The sequence below is a fragment of the Aythya fuligula genome, chromosome 27 (assembly GCF_009819795.1).
Source record: "Aythya fuligula isolate bAytFul2 chromosome 27, bAytFul2.pri, whole genome shotgun sequence".
In the NCBI taxonomy this organism is placed as follows: Eukaryota; Metazoa; Chordata; class Aves; order Anseriformes; family Anatidae; genus Aythya; species Aythya fuligula.
In genome coordinates this window covers 44,122-59,474 of record NC_045585.1, presented here as the reverse complement: position 1 = coordinate 59,474, position 15,353 = coordinate 44,122, and the positions used below count along the sequence as shown (strand labels likewise).

At 56.5% G+C, this 15,353-nt stretch overlaps 1 protein-coding gene across 3 annotated transcripts; it reads right to left on the bottom strand.

Annotated features, from left to right (window-relative positions):
• Window positions 1-9,617: 9,617 nt before the first annotated feature.
• DGUOK (deoxyguanosine kinase) lies at window positions 9,618-14,784 on the bottom strand. 3 transcript variants are annotated; one of them, XM_032204231.1, is made up of 7 exons: window positions 14,731-14,784; window positions 14,527-14,636; window positions 14,247-14,413; window positions 13,767-13,914; window positions 13,560-13,675; window positions 13,294-13,393; window positions 9,618-9,837 (listed from the first exon to the last, which is right to left on the bottom strand). In XM_032204231.1, the coding sequence occupies exons 1-7, from the start codon at window positions 14,777-14,779 to the stop codon at window positions 9,811-9,813; spliced, it is 717 nt and encodes a 238-aa protein (XP_032060122.1). In that variant the 5' UTR covers window positions 14,780-14,784; the 3' UTR covers window positions 9,618-9,810. The 3 variants fall into 3 exon arrangements, with proteins under 3 accessions (XP_032060122.1, XP_032060120.1, XP_032060121.1); XM_032204229.1 differs by lacking the exon at window positions 9,618-9,837 and adding an exon at window positions 12,359-13,120; XM_032204230.1 differs by lacking the exon at window positions 9,618-9,837 and adding an exon at window positions 12,359-13,120 and having other exon boundaries at window positions 14,265-14,413.
• Window positions 14,785-15,353: the final 569 nt, after the last annotated feature.

Here is a 15,353-nt window from a genome sequence, read left to right as displayed (position 1 = left end):
TCTGTCTATCCTGCCTGCCCTGGCAAAGCCAGAGCTGCTTCAAAACTGCTTTTTCTCCTTTTTTTTTTTTTTTTTTTTTTTTTAATCCTCCCCCTTTTTCAAAATATTATTTTAAACATCCCCACGGCCTTATAAGAAAAATTAAATGAAAGCACCCCAAACAAGCAGGCAGGCCTTCCTGCCATGTTCCTGCTTGTCCTAAATCACGCGCTGCCGCCTCCAAACCACATGTTTAGGAAAAAAACAACAACCCAACAACAGACAAAGAACCGGTTTTAAATCCCTTGTGCTCGAAAAACACCCATAGGGCCCATCCAGCCCCTTGAATTTGTGCTGAAGTAGTAATCCTCTACATGGATATTTTGGGTATTTACTAAATCCCCCTTGCCTCAACGTATTTTGCAAGGGCTGGGCTTAGTTGGGGAGAGACTGGAGCAGCTCAGTGCATGCTTTGCTTTGTCCCACTTGAGATTACTCTATTACTCTAAGTGGAGGATTTAGGAGATGGAGATGTGGGTGACCTGGATGCCAAGGGTGCATCAGTGCAGGGGAGAAATGCAACACTGAAATCACCATCAGACACGGCACAGCAGGGTTTTTGGGAGGTCAGCGGGAGCCGCCAAGAGACAGCAGCCAGGGCCGGCCAAGAGGCAGGCGGCTGCTTGGCTGCCAGCCCCATGCTGCGCTCAGGGTTTTCCTCCACTGGCAGCCAGCCCTGGGATCCTCTGGGCTCAGGGGCACCGTGGGGTCCCACACGTGATGGTGAAGCCCAGGGTGAGTGAGCATCCCTGAGCGCAGGCAACCCTACAATAACAAAGCGCTTGGCTGCTGTCACTAAAGGGCTTTCCTCTGTTTGCATGGTACAGATGCAGACCCACGAGCACCCTCAGAGAAGGGCATGCTGCTGAAATTACACCCTGGGGAGAGACATGCTGGAGACCTGTGCTGCTCTGCTGGACGTAGAAAGTCACTGAATGCCACCGTGCTACCAGTGGGGGATGCTGCAGAGGAGCCCAGTGGTGTGGATGCCCTAAGCGGATGCAACACCCCCAGGAAAAGCAAATGGGCGAGCTCATAGAGCCGTGCTGTGCCCGTGGGAGCCCCTCCCGGCATACTCCCAGCACCGGCTTATTTGTTTTCCAAGCTGTTTCCATGGCCCCATCTGACCCTGGCGCTGGGTTTGAGCTGCTCACTCCTGTCCTCATTTAGCCCAGAGGAAAGCCAGAGCTGTGCCGAGGCTGAGGGTACGGGGCTGATTTGTGCCACAGGAAGCCACATTAGAGCCCACCCCTGCTTTGCATGATCCCCATGGGAACCCCCAGAGCTGCAATCCTGCTCTAGATGGAACTGGGACAACTATTCTCCCCCTTTTCCATCTCGCAGGGGGGCGGGGAAACACATCAATGCAATATATTCACTCTTGGTTCCTGCTGCACCAGCATCAGGAGCTTGCAGTGGAGATGGGGGATTTTTTTCCACATGGAGATTTCCCCATCATCCCTGTTGGAGCTCCAGGAAAAGGGTTTTCCCAGCCAGCCAAACTACGACCAATGGGAAAGCACCATGGCCTTCCAAAGCAAAAGGGAAAGATGGGAAAAAGTGGCTGTTTTGGAGCAGGAGCTGCCCAGCTGCAGAATCCTTAATGTGTGGAGCGAGGGAGAGGTGATTGCTCGGATGCAGCAGCTCCTCCAAAATCACCCCATCCAGGAATGGCTGTACGCCAACATCTGTTGTTAATCCATCCTGGATACCTTTCAAAGCTGGGATGGAAAATTCATACCCCTGCACGCAAGGAGCACAGGGTCCCATTCCAGCCAGGCAATGGGGGACACCTGCGGTGTGGCACCAACCCCTGATATAACAATGTAGGATGCTCAGCCCTAGGACAGGATGCTCAGCCCCACCACAAGGATGCTTGGCACAGCAGCATATCAGCTTTTCAGGAGCTGCATGGTTAAGCCATGGCTAGCGTTCCCATCACATCCTTGAGCCAGGAGCCAGCATATGACAAAGGTGGGGGAATGGTTTGCCAGGCTGCGTCAGGCTGCTCCAGCCGGCAGGGATGGAGGGAGGGGAGAAGAGCTCTTTAAAGGGAAAAAGAGATGGAAGAAAAAAAAAAAAAAAACAGCGCTATTTTTGTTTCTTGGAGCATCTTTGCTCCGACACAGCTGACTCCTCTCATGCAGGCGTTCAGCTACCAGATTGGCATTGGGTCTGGCCAGGCAATGCCAAAACACTGGGTGGCAGCAAGCAGTGCTCCAACAGGGAAGGGAAAGGTGAAGGGGGAAGGGGGAAGGGGAAAGGGCAAAGGGGAAGCAGAAGTGCAGAAGTGCCTTGGGCCCAGCTGAGCGTCTTGCCCATGCTAACAGCACTTTGCCGTCCCATCCAAGCCACCCACGTGGGGCTGGGTGACTTTTTGCTGCCACTCATCAATGCCACTGTCTGTGGCAGGACAGAGATCAGTGCCCTCCCACACCCTACCACCAACAACCCAGTGGGGAAATTTCCCCCTTGCCCAATTACTTTGCATTGCAAGCAGGGTGCAGAAACTGGCCAGCTTTCAAGAACTGGTAGTTGCAGTGTGAAGCTGCCCTGCACCCATATTGTCAAGGCTCTGCATGCTGTTTGGAGCAGGGGGTCCTGCACTGTGCTGTTGGTGCTTGGCTCCCTAAATCCCACCCTGTCCCACCATACCTGGGGGATGCACAGCCCCGGCCCTGCTCCTTGCTCCGTGAAACCAGTCAGCAGCCTGAGCTTTCAGCAGAGGAGGAAGAGGAGGAGGAAGAGAAGAAGGAGGAGGAGGAGAAGGAGGAACATGTGTGTGGCAAGCTCAAACATGTCGGCAGCGTGATAGCTGGCGGGCAGGAGCCAGGAGACGAGTGGGAGCCTGGCCCTGCCCAGTCTGGGTGCAGGGAAAGCACTGGCTCCACCAGCCGGTTTCACTGCTGCGACCGGTCTCCAACAGGGAAAAGTATCTGGGGAGAAACTGAGTCTGGGGCAGGCTCGGCATCACCCAACGCAGTGCATCTGCAGTGCCCCGCTTCCTTCAAGCCACTTCTCCAGCCCCTGTGATTCACCCTGAAATGACAGTAACATTGCCCTGGGTGCCCCACTGGGGCCAGGGGGGTCCCGAAATCCTGGAGCGGATGTGACGGGGACCAAGTCACATCCAGGAAGAGCCTCGTAGGGTCGCATCCTGCTCCGCCTGCTGATGCGGGGACACTGGGACAGCTGCTTCCCCTTTCACCACCCGCCCCAGCTTCAGGCTGAAATCCTCCTTCTTGAAAGCATAGGGTGGAAGCACAGAAAGAGGCTCTGCATTTCCCTGTTTTGCTCCAACCCATGTAGCGCCCACAGCCAAAGCAAAGCCCAGTACTGCAAGGCAGCTGCCACCTCCAAAGGGGACGCCACGATGGCCACATCCCTTCACAAACCATCCTCCCTAGCCAAGGCTGATGAGTAGTATTTCCCCATACTCACCCCAGCATGGCGGACGGGAGCCAGCACCACTGCACAGATGAGTCCCCAGACAGGAATAAAACCTCCCACCAAAAAGTTAATTAGGGTCTAGCAGACTGAGCCCCTTCTCTGCCCTATGTATGGGCTCAGGCATGTGCTCAGAGTCAGACCCAACGTATCTCTCCTAAAAGCAATGTTGAAGCAAGATCACTTGTGAAGGGCAAGCAGGAGTGGAGAAGTACCCTGAAGTGCAGCCTTTCCATGCAAGAACGCATTTGCATCACATTGTTTCTGTCCGCTTCTGATCAGCATTGGCACAACTCTTTTGCAGCATGCTGCACAAAAGCCCCTTTTTTCCTACCAAAAAACATCAGCCCCCTCCCACCCCAGCTGCCTCCTGGGGTCTGCAGTGCTGCTGAGTCAGCACCGACACTGCTGAGTCACCACAGCCACATCAGCCAGCAATGAGCTCAGCTGTGGGGGCTCCAGCATCTCTGTGCATGCTGTTGGAGAGGCCAATGCTCTGTCCCACGACAGGCAGAACATGTGGCTCTGACCACAGCCAGGCAGGTGACACCAGCACCCGCATTGCAACTGAGAAAAACTTCGCCCAGGTCCAAAATCACAAGGTTTGGCTTTACACACGTGCAGTCCCATGATCTGGAGGCTGGTGCAGCCATCATCTTCAAAAATACCCCATTGCAGATGATGCCTAAGTGGGGATAAACAGATGTGGCATCACAGCCACCACTGAGCTTTCCTCATCTTGGTCATCCTTTTCCACCACCAAAAAAGGGAAGGGAAAAAAAATACTAAATTTCTATTTTTTTTCCTCTGCTGGGGTCATCAGCACCAAGGGGGAAGCGCAGATGCCGCCTCCAGATTCACTGGCCTGCGCTCCCTGGCGCTGGTGACGGTGCTGATGACTCACGGGAAGGGAGGGGGAAAGCAACGTGTGCACAGGGCCGTAATGTTTGTAAACCTAAAAAAAGCCATGTGCAAGCAGGCAGCGTGCTCTGGCCGGGAGCACCGGCTGCCAGCGGCTCGGAGAGGCTGAGGCTGCAGGCAAGGAGCCTGGGGACAGGCAAGAAAGAGGCAGCAAGTGCCTCTGCACAAGCATCGTCAAGAGAAGAGTTAGCCCCACTCTAACACTGCAATGACTTTAATTGTGATAGGTTTGATTGCAACAAATTTAAATACAGAGGCTTTAAATGCAAGTGCTCTAATTGCAATGCCAGACGGGGCTTCAAAGAGGCTTGGGGTCTTTAAAATATTTTGCCCTCTTGCCTCTCGACCTCCTCCTGTACCCCATTGCCTTCTGGGGCATGATTTGTGTTGGCCTATGGCTTCCTGCTCCCTCTGCCCATATGGGAGTGGCGAGCTGCTCTGGGGACCATGGTGGCTGTGGCCATGCCACCAGCAGTCACAAGCACTGCAGCCTGGTGAGCTGGAGCTGAGCCCTCCAGACATTACACAGCATCCCCAAGCCTCCACGCTGACGAGTACAGTAATTAGAACTTGCTCCAATCAATTTTTTACAGCGTTTGGAGGGCTTGGAGTGGGTTAGTCTCCCCACCCGCCCCCCACTCCCCCCCAACCCTCCCCTGCCTCATTTGGCTGTATTGGAAATTGCAGCATTGGGAGCTCCCAGTCTCTAACTCCACCATTCAACAGCAAAACCTCATTTAATCAAAAAGATGCAGCTAGTAGATGTGCAGAAGAGCTTTTTTTTTTTTTTCCCTAAGAACTGCCATTTTAGCTGAAACAAACAAACACACTGCATCATCGCCAGGACAGGATCACCTACGACATCGCAGCAGAAATGCACCTGTGGTCCCACTGCTGTGCATCCCTCATCCATGCAAGGATGGCGCTGTGGCTGGGAAAGCACGGCTCTCGGTGCTGGCACTGGCGTGGTAGGCAGATGTGGAGCAGGGACAGAGCTGCTCACAATTGTTTCACGGCCAGCCTCTTCCCATTTCATTTCATTATCTCCCAGTGGATCCTAGCCCAGGGAAGGAGGGAGAGGGGGGGGCACAGAAGTTCTTTTATCCTCTAAAAAAAAAAAAAACGGGCAGAGGTGGGGTCTGGCACCATCTTGCACCCATCTCAAAGCAGAGAGGAAAGAGGCAACAGAGCCCCAAGAGTGGCATGGAAGGGGTGGCACTTGGAGTGCCCCCATCAGTCACCCAAACTGCAGTGGGGACAGTGCATGGACCATGACAGGAAACATTGGCACTGTTCTCCCATTAGGAAAGTGCACATGGAACAAGGAACTGGGATGCAACGGACAGGGACCACAGCATGCATGGGCAGGGAATGGGGATTCCGGTGCTGCAGGTATGGGGGGACCTCAGCACACACACACACAGGCAGGGGGACTGAGGTACACGTACATGTGGGTACACGGTACATGTGGGCAGTGTACCAGGGACCCTGATGCCTGAGGGAACTGGGGTCGTTTAGTCTGGAGAACAGAGGCTCAGAGGAGACTTTATTTCTCTCTACAACTACCTGAAAGGAAGGTGTGGGGAGCTGGGGGTCAGCCTCTTCTTGCAGATAACTGATGATAGGACTAGAGGGAATAGCCTCAAGTTTTGCCAGGGGAGGTTCAGGTTGGAAATGAGGAGACATTTCTGCTCAGAAAGAGCAGTCAGGCATTGGGACGGGCTGCCCACGAAGGTGGTGGAGTCACCGTCCCTGGGGGTGTTTAAGGAAAGGTTGGACGTGGCACTTAGCGACATGGTTTAGTGGGTGACATTGGTGGTAGGGGGATGTTTGGACCAGACAATTTTGGAGGGCTTTTTCAACCTTAATGATTCTATACTGTAGGGCTGGGGACCGGGGACCCTGATGCTACAGAAACAGGGAGCAGGGATCCTGGCATGCAGAGTCAGGCAACAAGGGACAGCAATGCCATAGGGATGGGGACACCAGTGCACACAAACAGGGGACCAAGGACATTGATATAGTGGGGATGGGAACCAGGGAACTCTGGCACACGTAAAAAAAGGAATTGGAATGCCAGTGCTGTGGGGATAGGGAGCAGGGACCTCAATGCCGTGGGTCTAGGGACCAGAGAGCCCAGCAAATGCAGGCTGGGGACTGGGGATCCTGATGCTACAGTGACAGGGACCAGCAACCCCACCTCATGCAGGCAGGGGACCAGGAACCAGGACCCCCAGTCATGGGGAAAGATTGCTCCCAGTGTGCCAGGGACACCCTGCGAAAGGCTCTTTAGGGTGCAGACCACAGCACAACCACACGTCCTAGATGCACCACGCCAATGCCCCACCACCCCTGTACCTGGCAGGGCAGGGAAAGCCCAACCCAGCAGCTCCTCCTCTGTGTCACCTCTCCCCTTAGTTACCTGCAATAATGGGTCCAGGTAGAGAATCCAGGAAAAAAAAAAAAAGCCATGTCACAGTTAATTAGGTTCCAAAGGGCAGCACTGAGGATGTTTATGGGGCCACCACAACCACCTGCGAGGACTCTGCCCCCAGGCTGCCCTTCCTTCCCCAGCGTGACACGACCACACCAGCACCCCCTGGGTGCCCACAGGCACTGGTGCCAGCCGCATCCCTGGCATGGGACGTGGATTGCCCCAGCTTCCCCAATCACACTGTGCTGACAGCACTCACTGGCGGTGACCAGAGGCTTGGGCAGCCCCGCTGCGGGCTGCTCCCCAGTGCCACCAGCATCTGCTGCCACAGAATCACAGAATCGGCTAGGTCAGGAGAGCCCTCCACGATCCCCGAGCCCAACCCGTGACCTAACACCAACCGGTCCTGCACTAAACCATAGCGCCAAGCTCTGCACCTAGATGTCTTTTGAAGACCTCCAGGGATGGTGACTCGACCACTTCCGCGGGCCAGAGCCAGCGCTGCTGGGACGACCCCAGGGGCGGGGAGGAGACACCCAGGCTTTTCTGCCCACCTCCGTCCCGACCCCGCGGCGGGGGGGGCCGCGAGGCCGGGCCCCGGCTCCTCAGGGCGCGGGGTGACAGCAGCCCCCGGCGGCGTGACGCCAGCGTGACGTCACGGCAGCCCCCAGCTCCGCCGCCCTTGTGGCCACCCCCGGCCGAGCCTGCGGATGGACTTGGGAGGGAGTGGGGGGGTAATAAAAATAAAGGGGGGGGGGGGGGGGGGAGGGGGGAGAAAATCGTCATTTCTCCGCGGAGGGGGGGGGGGGGGGGGCCGGGGCAGATCACGTACGTGGGGGCCCCGCGGGAGGCAGCCGACTCGGGGGTGCCCGCCCCCGCCCCGCGCTGTCCCCCGGCCGCGGCCGCGCCGCCCCCGCCCCGACCTGGCCGGGCCCCGGCCGCTCCCTACCTCGCCCCGCCGCTGCCCCCGCCGCTACGAGGCGGCCATCTTGTGTGTGCGGCGCCGCGCCCGCCCCGGCGCGGGGGGGGGGGGGGGGCCCCGCCTCCGCCCGCCGCGCGGCCCCGGCCGGGAGGGAGCTCCGGTGCCGCGGCCCCCCCCCCCCCCCCCCCCCCCAGCGCCCTTCGCCGGCAGCGACGTGCTCGGGGGCGTCCGGGCGAGGATCTCCCCGCGGAGCCCCTCGATGCCCGCGGCACCGGGAGCTTCTTTCTCGGGGCCCGGCAGGTTGCGAGCTCAGCGGGAGGAGAGGTTCCGGTAGCACAAAGCGGCTCGCAACCAAGCAACGCGCTGGGAGCGAGCCGCAGGTGCCAAACCCCGAAGGGGCAAAGCCGGGGGCGGCGTGCCCGGCCCCGAGGTGTTGGCTGGCCTCTCTGCTAGGGCTGCACAGGGCCGGGCCCTGTGGAAATGGCGGCTCGCCTGCACCTTGGCTAAAAGAAATGGGAGCGTGGAGAGACCCGTTCGTGGGGCTGGGGTCCTCCCGTTTGCACCTAGTAAGATGCAGTTGCCCCAGCACCGTTGCAGCACGACTGATGTCCCTGCAGCCACCTCCGAAGCGGCTGAAGTTGCACCCACCTCAGCTGCCAGTCCATGCAACAGGTCCTGCCACCGTTTGTTTTGCTGTCACCCTGCAAAATTGCAAGTGGATTTAATTAATGCAGGTGCCTCCTTCCTCCCACCCTCTTCCTCCAGTGCCCAGCTGATAACATCAACAGCCTAAATCTGGAATATTTTCGGGATGGGAACAGTGACATGGGTGAACACTGCACCATGTCAAACAAGGACGTCTTAGTGTCCTGTGGATGACAGCACGGCTGAAAATGGGATGAGCCATGGTGCTGTGCCCTGGCTGCTCCCAGCCCTCACCCCAACGTGTTTTCAGCAACACCACCCTCCTCGTCCAAGTTCGGGGCAATTTCACAGCTTTTTCTGCTAGCAAACACAAACCAGGGAAAACCCCTTGCCCAAAAGACAAATTCAGAAACTTTTTTTTTTTTTTTTTTTTTTTTTTTTTTTTTTAATACATTCAATGAGATTATGCCTATTCTGCAGCTTTTGGCCAGGAGAAAGGCTGCCAAATTCATTTAGGGGCTTTGGTTGCAACTTGTCCCACTGGCACCATAAAAAATGGTTTGTGGGCTGGTGCACCCATTCCCCTTGGCACCAGGGTTTCCCACTGAGGTTTGCTCCCCCAGAGCTGGTAGGAATCACCCAAGCAGGGCTTTGCTGTGTGTTTTTTGGTGTTGGTAATTAGCTGTTGGTGAGATGCTGGTTATTTATGGACATGGAGTGAGAAGATGGGAGAACCATTTGGGAAAGGCATCATTGCCTCAGCACTGCTGAGTGAAGCTAAATTTTGGCCTCCAGCATCTTCCTTTGCAAAAATATTTGGGGCTCAAAGAAGCCCCAAAGGAAAAGGAACAAGTGCAGCAGCTCGACTGTTTGAGGGGCAATGATGCTGAGCACAGGGAGGTTCAAAAACCAGCTGGTAACATCAGGCAGTGTGGCTGGAGGAACAGGCAGAACTGGTCCTGGTGCTGCCAAACCACCCTCCCCCCCCCCTCCCCCGGGAGAGGTGGAAGGACGTGGGAACAGAAGCACATCCCTGAGGCCATGAGGATGAGCCCAGGGCATGCAGGGACCCACCAGCATTTCTTGCCCCATGGCACAGGGAGACCCCGAAGAAGCCCCTCCGCTGCTACTACTGGCCCCTGCAGCATCTTCCCAAACCACTTTTTAAGTTGCAGTGATGGAGAAAGGCAGCCCCAAAGTCCAGGCTCACAGATGTATTTAATGGCTTTTTCATAAGGGCAAAGGCCTCCCTGCTGGGAGGTGAAAGGTCTGATTTACAATGCGGGGATGGAAAGTGGGCTAAGCAGGACTTGGTGGTCCTCAAGTTCAGCTGCTCTCAGCCACTTCAGCTGTCATGTTGCCTGCAGTTTTAAGGTAAAATCCTGCCAGTTTGGGCAGCTACTCATCCACCTGCAGTAGAAGTGAGGCCCTGAAAAGCAAAGGAGGAATACTTTTTGAGACCTAGAAAGCCAAGCACGGAGCATTGCCCCATCCCCACCTCTTGGCTTAAAGCTTTGCCAGGAGCAAAAACTCCACTCTGAATAACCAAAAAAGCCAGGAACTCCTGCAAAGCTGTACACAAGGGACCAGGAAGGGCCACTCTTTGCCAACCTCTGTGGTTAAGAACCATATATGCTATATAATAAATCATCCCACTGCAACCACCCCAACCAGTAAAACTACAAATGAGGGAGCAAAGTGCTGTGATCTTGGTCTGGTATGCAGATACAGAAACTGCCACAACTTGTTGGCTTAGTAGTTGGTGCCTGGGATGCTTGCCAGGTTGGAGTGGCCTAGGGACAGGGCTGACCCTTGTCACAAGGTCCCCCAATGACATGGGTCAGTGGAGTAGCACAGTATTTTGTCCTTTTAACACCAATACTTGACGGAAGAGGCAAATTTTGAAGAAAAATGAAGTACAGGAGACTTCTCATTGCCTTCTGACACACCCTCACTGTCACCTGCCATGTGGTGGTGCTTTGATGACACCCCAAGGACCAACTGAGATTTTGGGGCAGAATAAGCAATCACAGCTGCCTTTAAGGCAACACCATTATCTTGTATGCAAACACCTTAAAAAAATGACGACAACAACAAAAACACCAGAAAGGTTCTTCCCCTGCCCTCCCCTGCCAGTTGTGCTTTCTCACAGTGACAAGTCCCCACAGACAGCACGAATTGCCCCTGATCACCCCAAATGTACATGGTGGGGAGGACAGGGCAGCACTCACTTCCAAGTGAAGCAGTGACAACTTCCTTCCCTGCTCCTCACATCTTCTCATCACTCCAAGCCACTGGTGTCAGATTTGCCACCACCTCCCACCCCTCTCCACAGCCAGTGAGGCATGGGGGGGGGGGGGGGGGGGGAAGAGGTACCTCACTTCACCCCCACTGCTATGGCTTCTTCAGGGACAGGGGGAAGCTCTGGAGTGATGTGACCCTGCCAAGGGCCCAACTTTGATTTCCAGACTGCAAGCCACAATTTCAATCAACCAGCATCTGCACCCTCAAACTTTTTGCAAAGCCGGGTGCTGGCACCCCTGCAAATCCTCAGCTTTTCCCAATTCCTCCATCCCTCCTCCCCATTCTTTTTTTTTTTTATTATTTTTTCTTGTGGCTCCAGTCCTTGCAATACTTCAGGCTTCCACAGCTTTGCAACTTCAGCCTGCAGCACAACAGCAACTTTATGCAACTTTATGTCCATCCATCCATGCCCCCCTTGGTATATGGAGTACTACCTGGAAAAAAAAAAAGGGAGGGGGTGGCACAGAGCATGCCCCAAAAGTTGGAGGTTTGGTGCATGGCTGAGGAGCGGGACAGGGAAGGGATGCGAGGTGCCCCAGTTGGGCCCTGCAGCAAGAAGATGTACACTGCTGCAGTCACGTCCTTTGTTCTGCAGCTCCCACTCTGGACTCTGCTGGGGGCAAGGGAGGGACCCAACCCCCTGAAGCCTTGGGAGTCTAGGGGGTGGCTCTCCCAGAGGAGGGGCACACTGGTGGTGTTGTGGGGGATGCATGGGAATGGGGGGGTGGGGTGTTGGTGGGGGTCTGTAGAGGGTTGTTATTGCAGTGTTGTTCACAGCAGGTCTGTGTCAGCTTCCCCCACTCTGGTGTTACTGTAGGGTTGTCAGCTGTCAGTCAGTGCTAAGTTGTTCCTGTAGTTTTGTTGGTTGTGGGTCAGCGCTAGGTTATTGTACCATTGTCAGACATGGAGCTGCACTGGTTTGTTGTTGTAGGGTCATCAGTCATGGGGCTGTAGCAGGTTGCTATTGTAGGGTTGTCAGTTGTGTGGTTGCACCAGGTTATTATTGTAAGGTTGTCAACTCTGGGTTCACACTGGCATCCCCACTCTGTTGCTATTGTACGGTTGTCCATCACTGGGCTGTGCCAGATCGCTACTGTAGGTTTGTACTAGCTGTACTGGTTGTCAGGTGTGGGTCCATGTCAGTGTCCACTCAGGTGTTACTGAAGGGTTGGTAGGGGGTGCAGGTCCTGCTCCACTGCTATCATGGGGTTGCTCAAGAAAACCCTGGGGTTAGCAACCTGGCTCCTGGCTCCCCAATCCTGGCACTGCACCTCCTCTCCCACCATACCCTGCCTTCCCCCCCCCCAAATACTGTGAGGTCAGGTGCCCCCTCCCACTTGCTCGGCCCCACCCCATCCCTGTTTATGTAGGGTCAGCCACACCACTGCAGCCACCCTCAAGTGTGCCTCACATTCCACTGGTGTTGGGAGAGGACCCCACAACCCAAGGGGCCCCCATAAAGGGGCCCCCACCACCTGGGCATCATCCACTGAGAAGACATCAAATCTGTTTTCTCCCCAGACCAGCACAGCCCCAGGAAACACATCTGGGCACCTTCTCCCCCCTGCCAATTAGCAATTCGGGGTCCCTAACTCTCATCAGCCATAACTGCTCAGGAAGAATAAAAATAGGAGAAACAACGCCCCTTTGACTAATTATTATTATTTATTGATGCATGAGCTGTTCCTGGCCCTAAAAACCCCTTAGGGGGAAAACTCACCTGGCCCTGGAAAAAGGGGGTTTAAGAGACTGAAGACTCCTGCAACATGCAACTTTCCAAACATTTTCCCCAGAAAAGCAATCCTGGCACCATCCCCTAGAAGGGGGCTGCAGGGAAAGGGAGAGATGGGGCCAACACTCTCCCTGAGTCACTGTGTCCTCAGTGGGTGGCACTAGGGGTTGACTCCCACTCAAGCCTCAACTTCCAGACCAGTGCAGGGAGCAAGTTCCCCCCCCATGCCCCTTCCTGGTTCAAAGCACAGAAGAGCTTTGCAATGTTTTCCTTTTAATTTAGGGGGGGGGGGAACAAAAATGTAATAGGGTTTTGATGTAACTGAAACACATGTAAAAACACAAAGTTTTTTTCCTTTGTAATGGAACCAGCACATTCAACCCATGCTGCAGAGCAGCTGTGGATCCCTGCTGAGCAGCAACAGATGTGTTGGAGACAGCAGCGCAGCAGGGCATGGGTCTCCCAGTGTGTCACACTGCACCTCCTAATACTCTTTTAAAAGCATTCCATGCCACTGGTGGAATAAATACACCTCTAGCCCCCAAATGGAGCAGTACCCAGGTTTGTTCCCTTGTCTTTGCAGCAGGGTTTGGTAGTTCTGGGGGTGTGGGGCTCAGAAGGGGTCAGGGTGTGGTGGCACAGGTTTGTTTTGCAGTGAATTCACAAAAGACTCTACCTGAAAAAAAGAAAAGGTGAAAAGAGGGAAAGGATGTTGTGATGGCAACCAGACAGAGCATCCCTGGTCTGTCACCAACTTTGCTTCTTCTACAGAAGAAGCCTGGAGGTCAGCACGATCGATGCTGACTCCAACTCCAGCCACAAAAGAGCCCCAACATGCACTCCACACACCTGCGCCATCAGGATGTCCTGCATGGCTGCATCCTGCTCAAAGTCCCCATCAACATCCAGAACCAGGATGGGCATGTGCCTCATGTCTGCAAAATGCACCCTGTACAAGAGAGAGGAGGTCAAAAATAAGGGATATCCAGGGCTGGGTGCCCAATGGCATTGCCTCAAGACGATAGAGCAACCCAGTCCCCCAAACACTCCGATATTCACGGGTTTGGAGGAGCTGGATGTCATGGCGGCCCTGTGCCATCCCCACCAGGACTCACTTGGTGCTCCTTTCCAGCAGCCAGTGTTCATGCTGCGTGTGGAGCTGCTGCAGGTACAGCAGCTGCACACCCCTCTCCTCCACCCTTGCCCTCCGCTGCAGCCGCTCCAGGCACCTCTGCAAGGCAAACACAGTTCAAGCACCTGAAAAAAAAAAACACAAATAGAAAACACGTCCCATATCCCTCTCCTTCCACGGGCTCTGTCACCTGTGGGGTGGCCCGCAGGTAGAGAAAGCCATGCAGCGTGGCACGGTCACCCAGCTCTTGCAGGAGGAAGGAGTGCCACTCCTGGTAGATGGCCCACTCCAGCATGTCCAGGTGGCCGGTCTCAAAGAGATTCTTTGCGAAGACATACCTAGGGAGGGATGGAGAGGACAGGGTGGCAAGCCACAGGGAAGTCAGTACACATGGCACGACGTTGGCCAGTGTGGACCCTGTGAGCCCTGGAGCATGGTGAACACATCTGCATCTCCACACTGTAGCACAAAGAAACAGGCTCTATTCAGCAACCTCCAGCCACCTGAGCAGCAGCGCATCATTGCCCGAAGCACCCATGGGTACGTGGCATCATACAAAGCCTCAACATCGGCCAGGCTGTGATGGCCAATGCGTGGAAGCAATGGTGGGGCTGCTCCTGTCACACAGGACGCTGTACGGGACACAAGGGGTGGCTGTGGGGTGCCGCACCTGTCGCTGTACACGGACCTCTCGAACACCCGCACGGGTGCAGAGGGCCCTGCCGGCCTCTCCAGCTGCGCCTTCAGCCGGCCCAGGCACGAGAAGGTCTGGAAGGTGAAGGACCAGCGGGACGGCTCCTGGTACAGTCGCTGCAGGAGGTTGCCGGAGCCGGGAGCCTGGCGAGGGGGAGCGGGCGATGGCGCGGCCCCACGGCGGCACGCGGGGCCGTCTCCCGCAGCCCCCACTTCCCGCCTCGCCGCGCCCCGACCCGCGGCGGGGGGCTCCTCACCTCCTCGGCGCCCGCTGCCACCTTCTGCCACTGGGCCACCGGCTCGGCCACCAGGCGCCACTCGGGGAACGCCCTGCCCAGCAGCCGCAGGAACGTGGACTTGCCCACGGCTGCGGGGAGGGAGAGGCGCGGTCACGCGCGCGGCCGGAACCCCCCCGCCGCCCGGCCGCGGGTGCCGCCCCCCCCCCTCCCCCGCCCCGGTACCGATGTTCCCCTCCAGCGCCAGGCGCAGCGCGGCCCCGCACCGCCCCATGCCGCCGCTCCCGCCTCGCACGTCACGGCCGCCCGCTGATGACGTGGCGATGACGCGCGAAAGGACCGGCGGCGCTGCGCGCGCGCTCCCGCAGCGCCGCGTGACGTCAGCGCAGGGGGAGGGGGAAGCGCCGCGGGGTTGGAGGCACCGGTGCCGGGCGGGGGCCCCGCTACGGGGCCGGGGGGGCTCCAGCCTCAGGTTTGGGGCCACCTCCTCAGAGACGGGGCCACCGCCGCGGGCTGAGAGCGTCGGCAGGGGATGGAGAACGTCAACGTGGGGCTGGAGGCGCCACCGTGGGGGTTGAGACATCGCTGTGGGGGTCGTGGGCACCAGCACGGGGCCGAGGGCATCGGTGTTAAGTCGGAGGTGACACCATAGGGTCAAGGGCACCAACGACAGATTGAGGGCATGAACATGAGCTTGGGGACACTAACAGAGGAACAGGGGTCAGGGCTCCTCTGCTCCTGCCCCATTACCCCTGCCTCCAATCCCAATCCCTCCCACCCCACAACACCCCAAAATCTCTCAGAAAAGGGGCAGAGCCTGGAGAAAAGGCTTTATTGCGCAGTGGGTG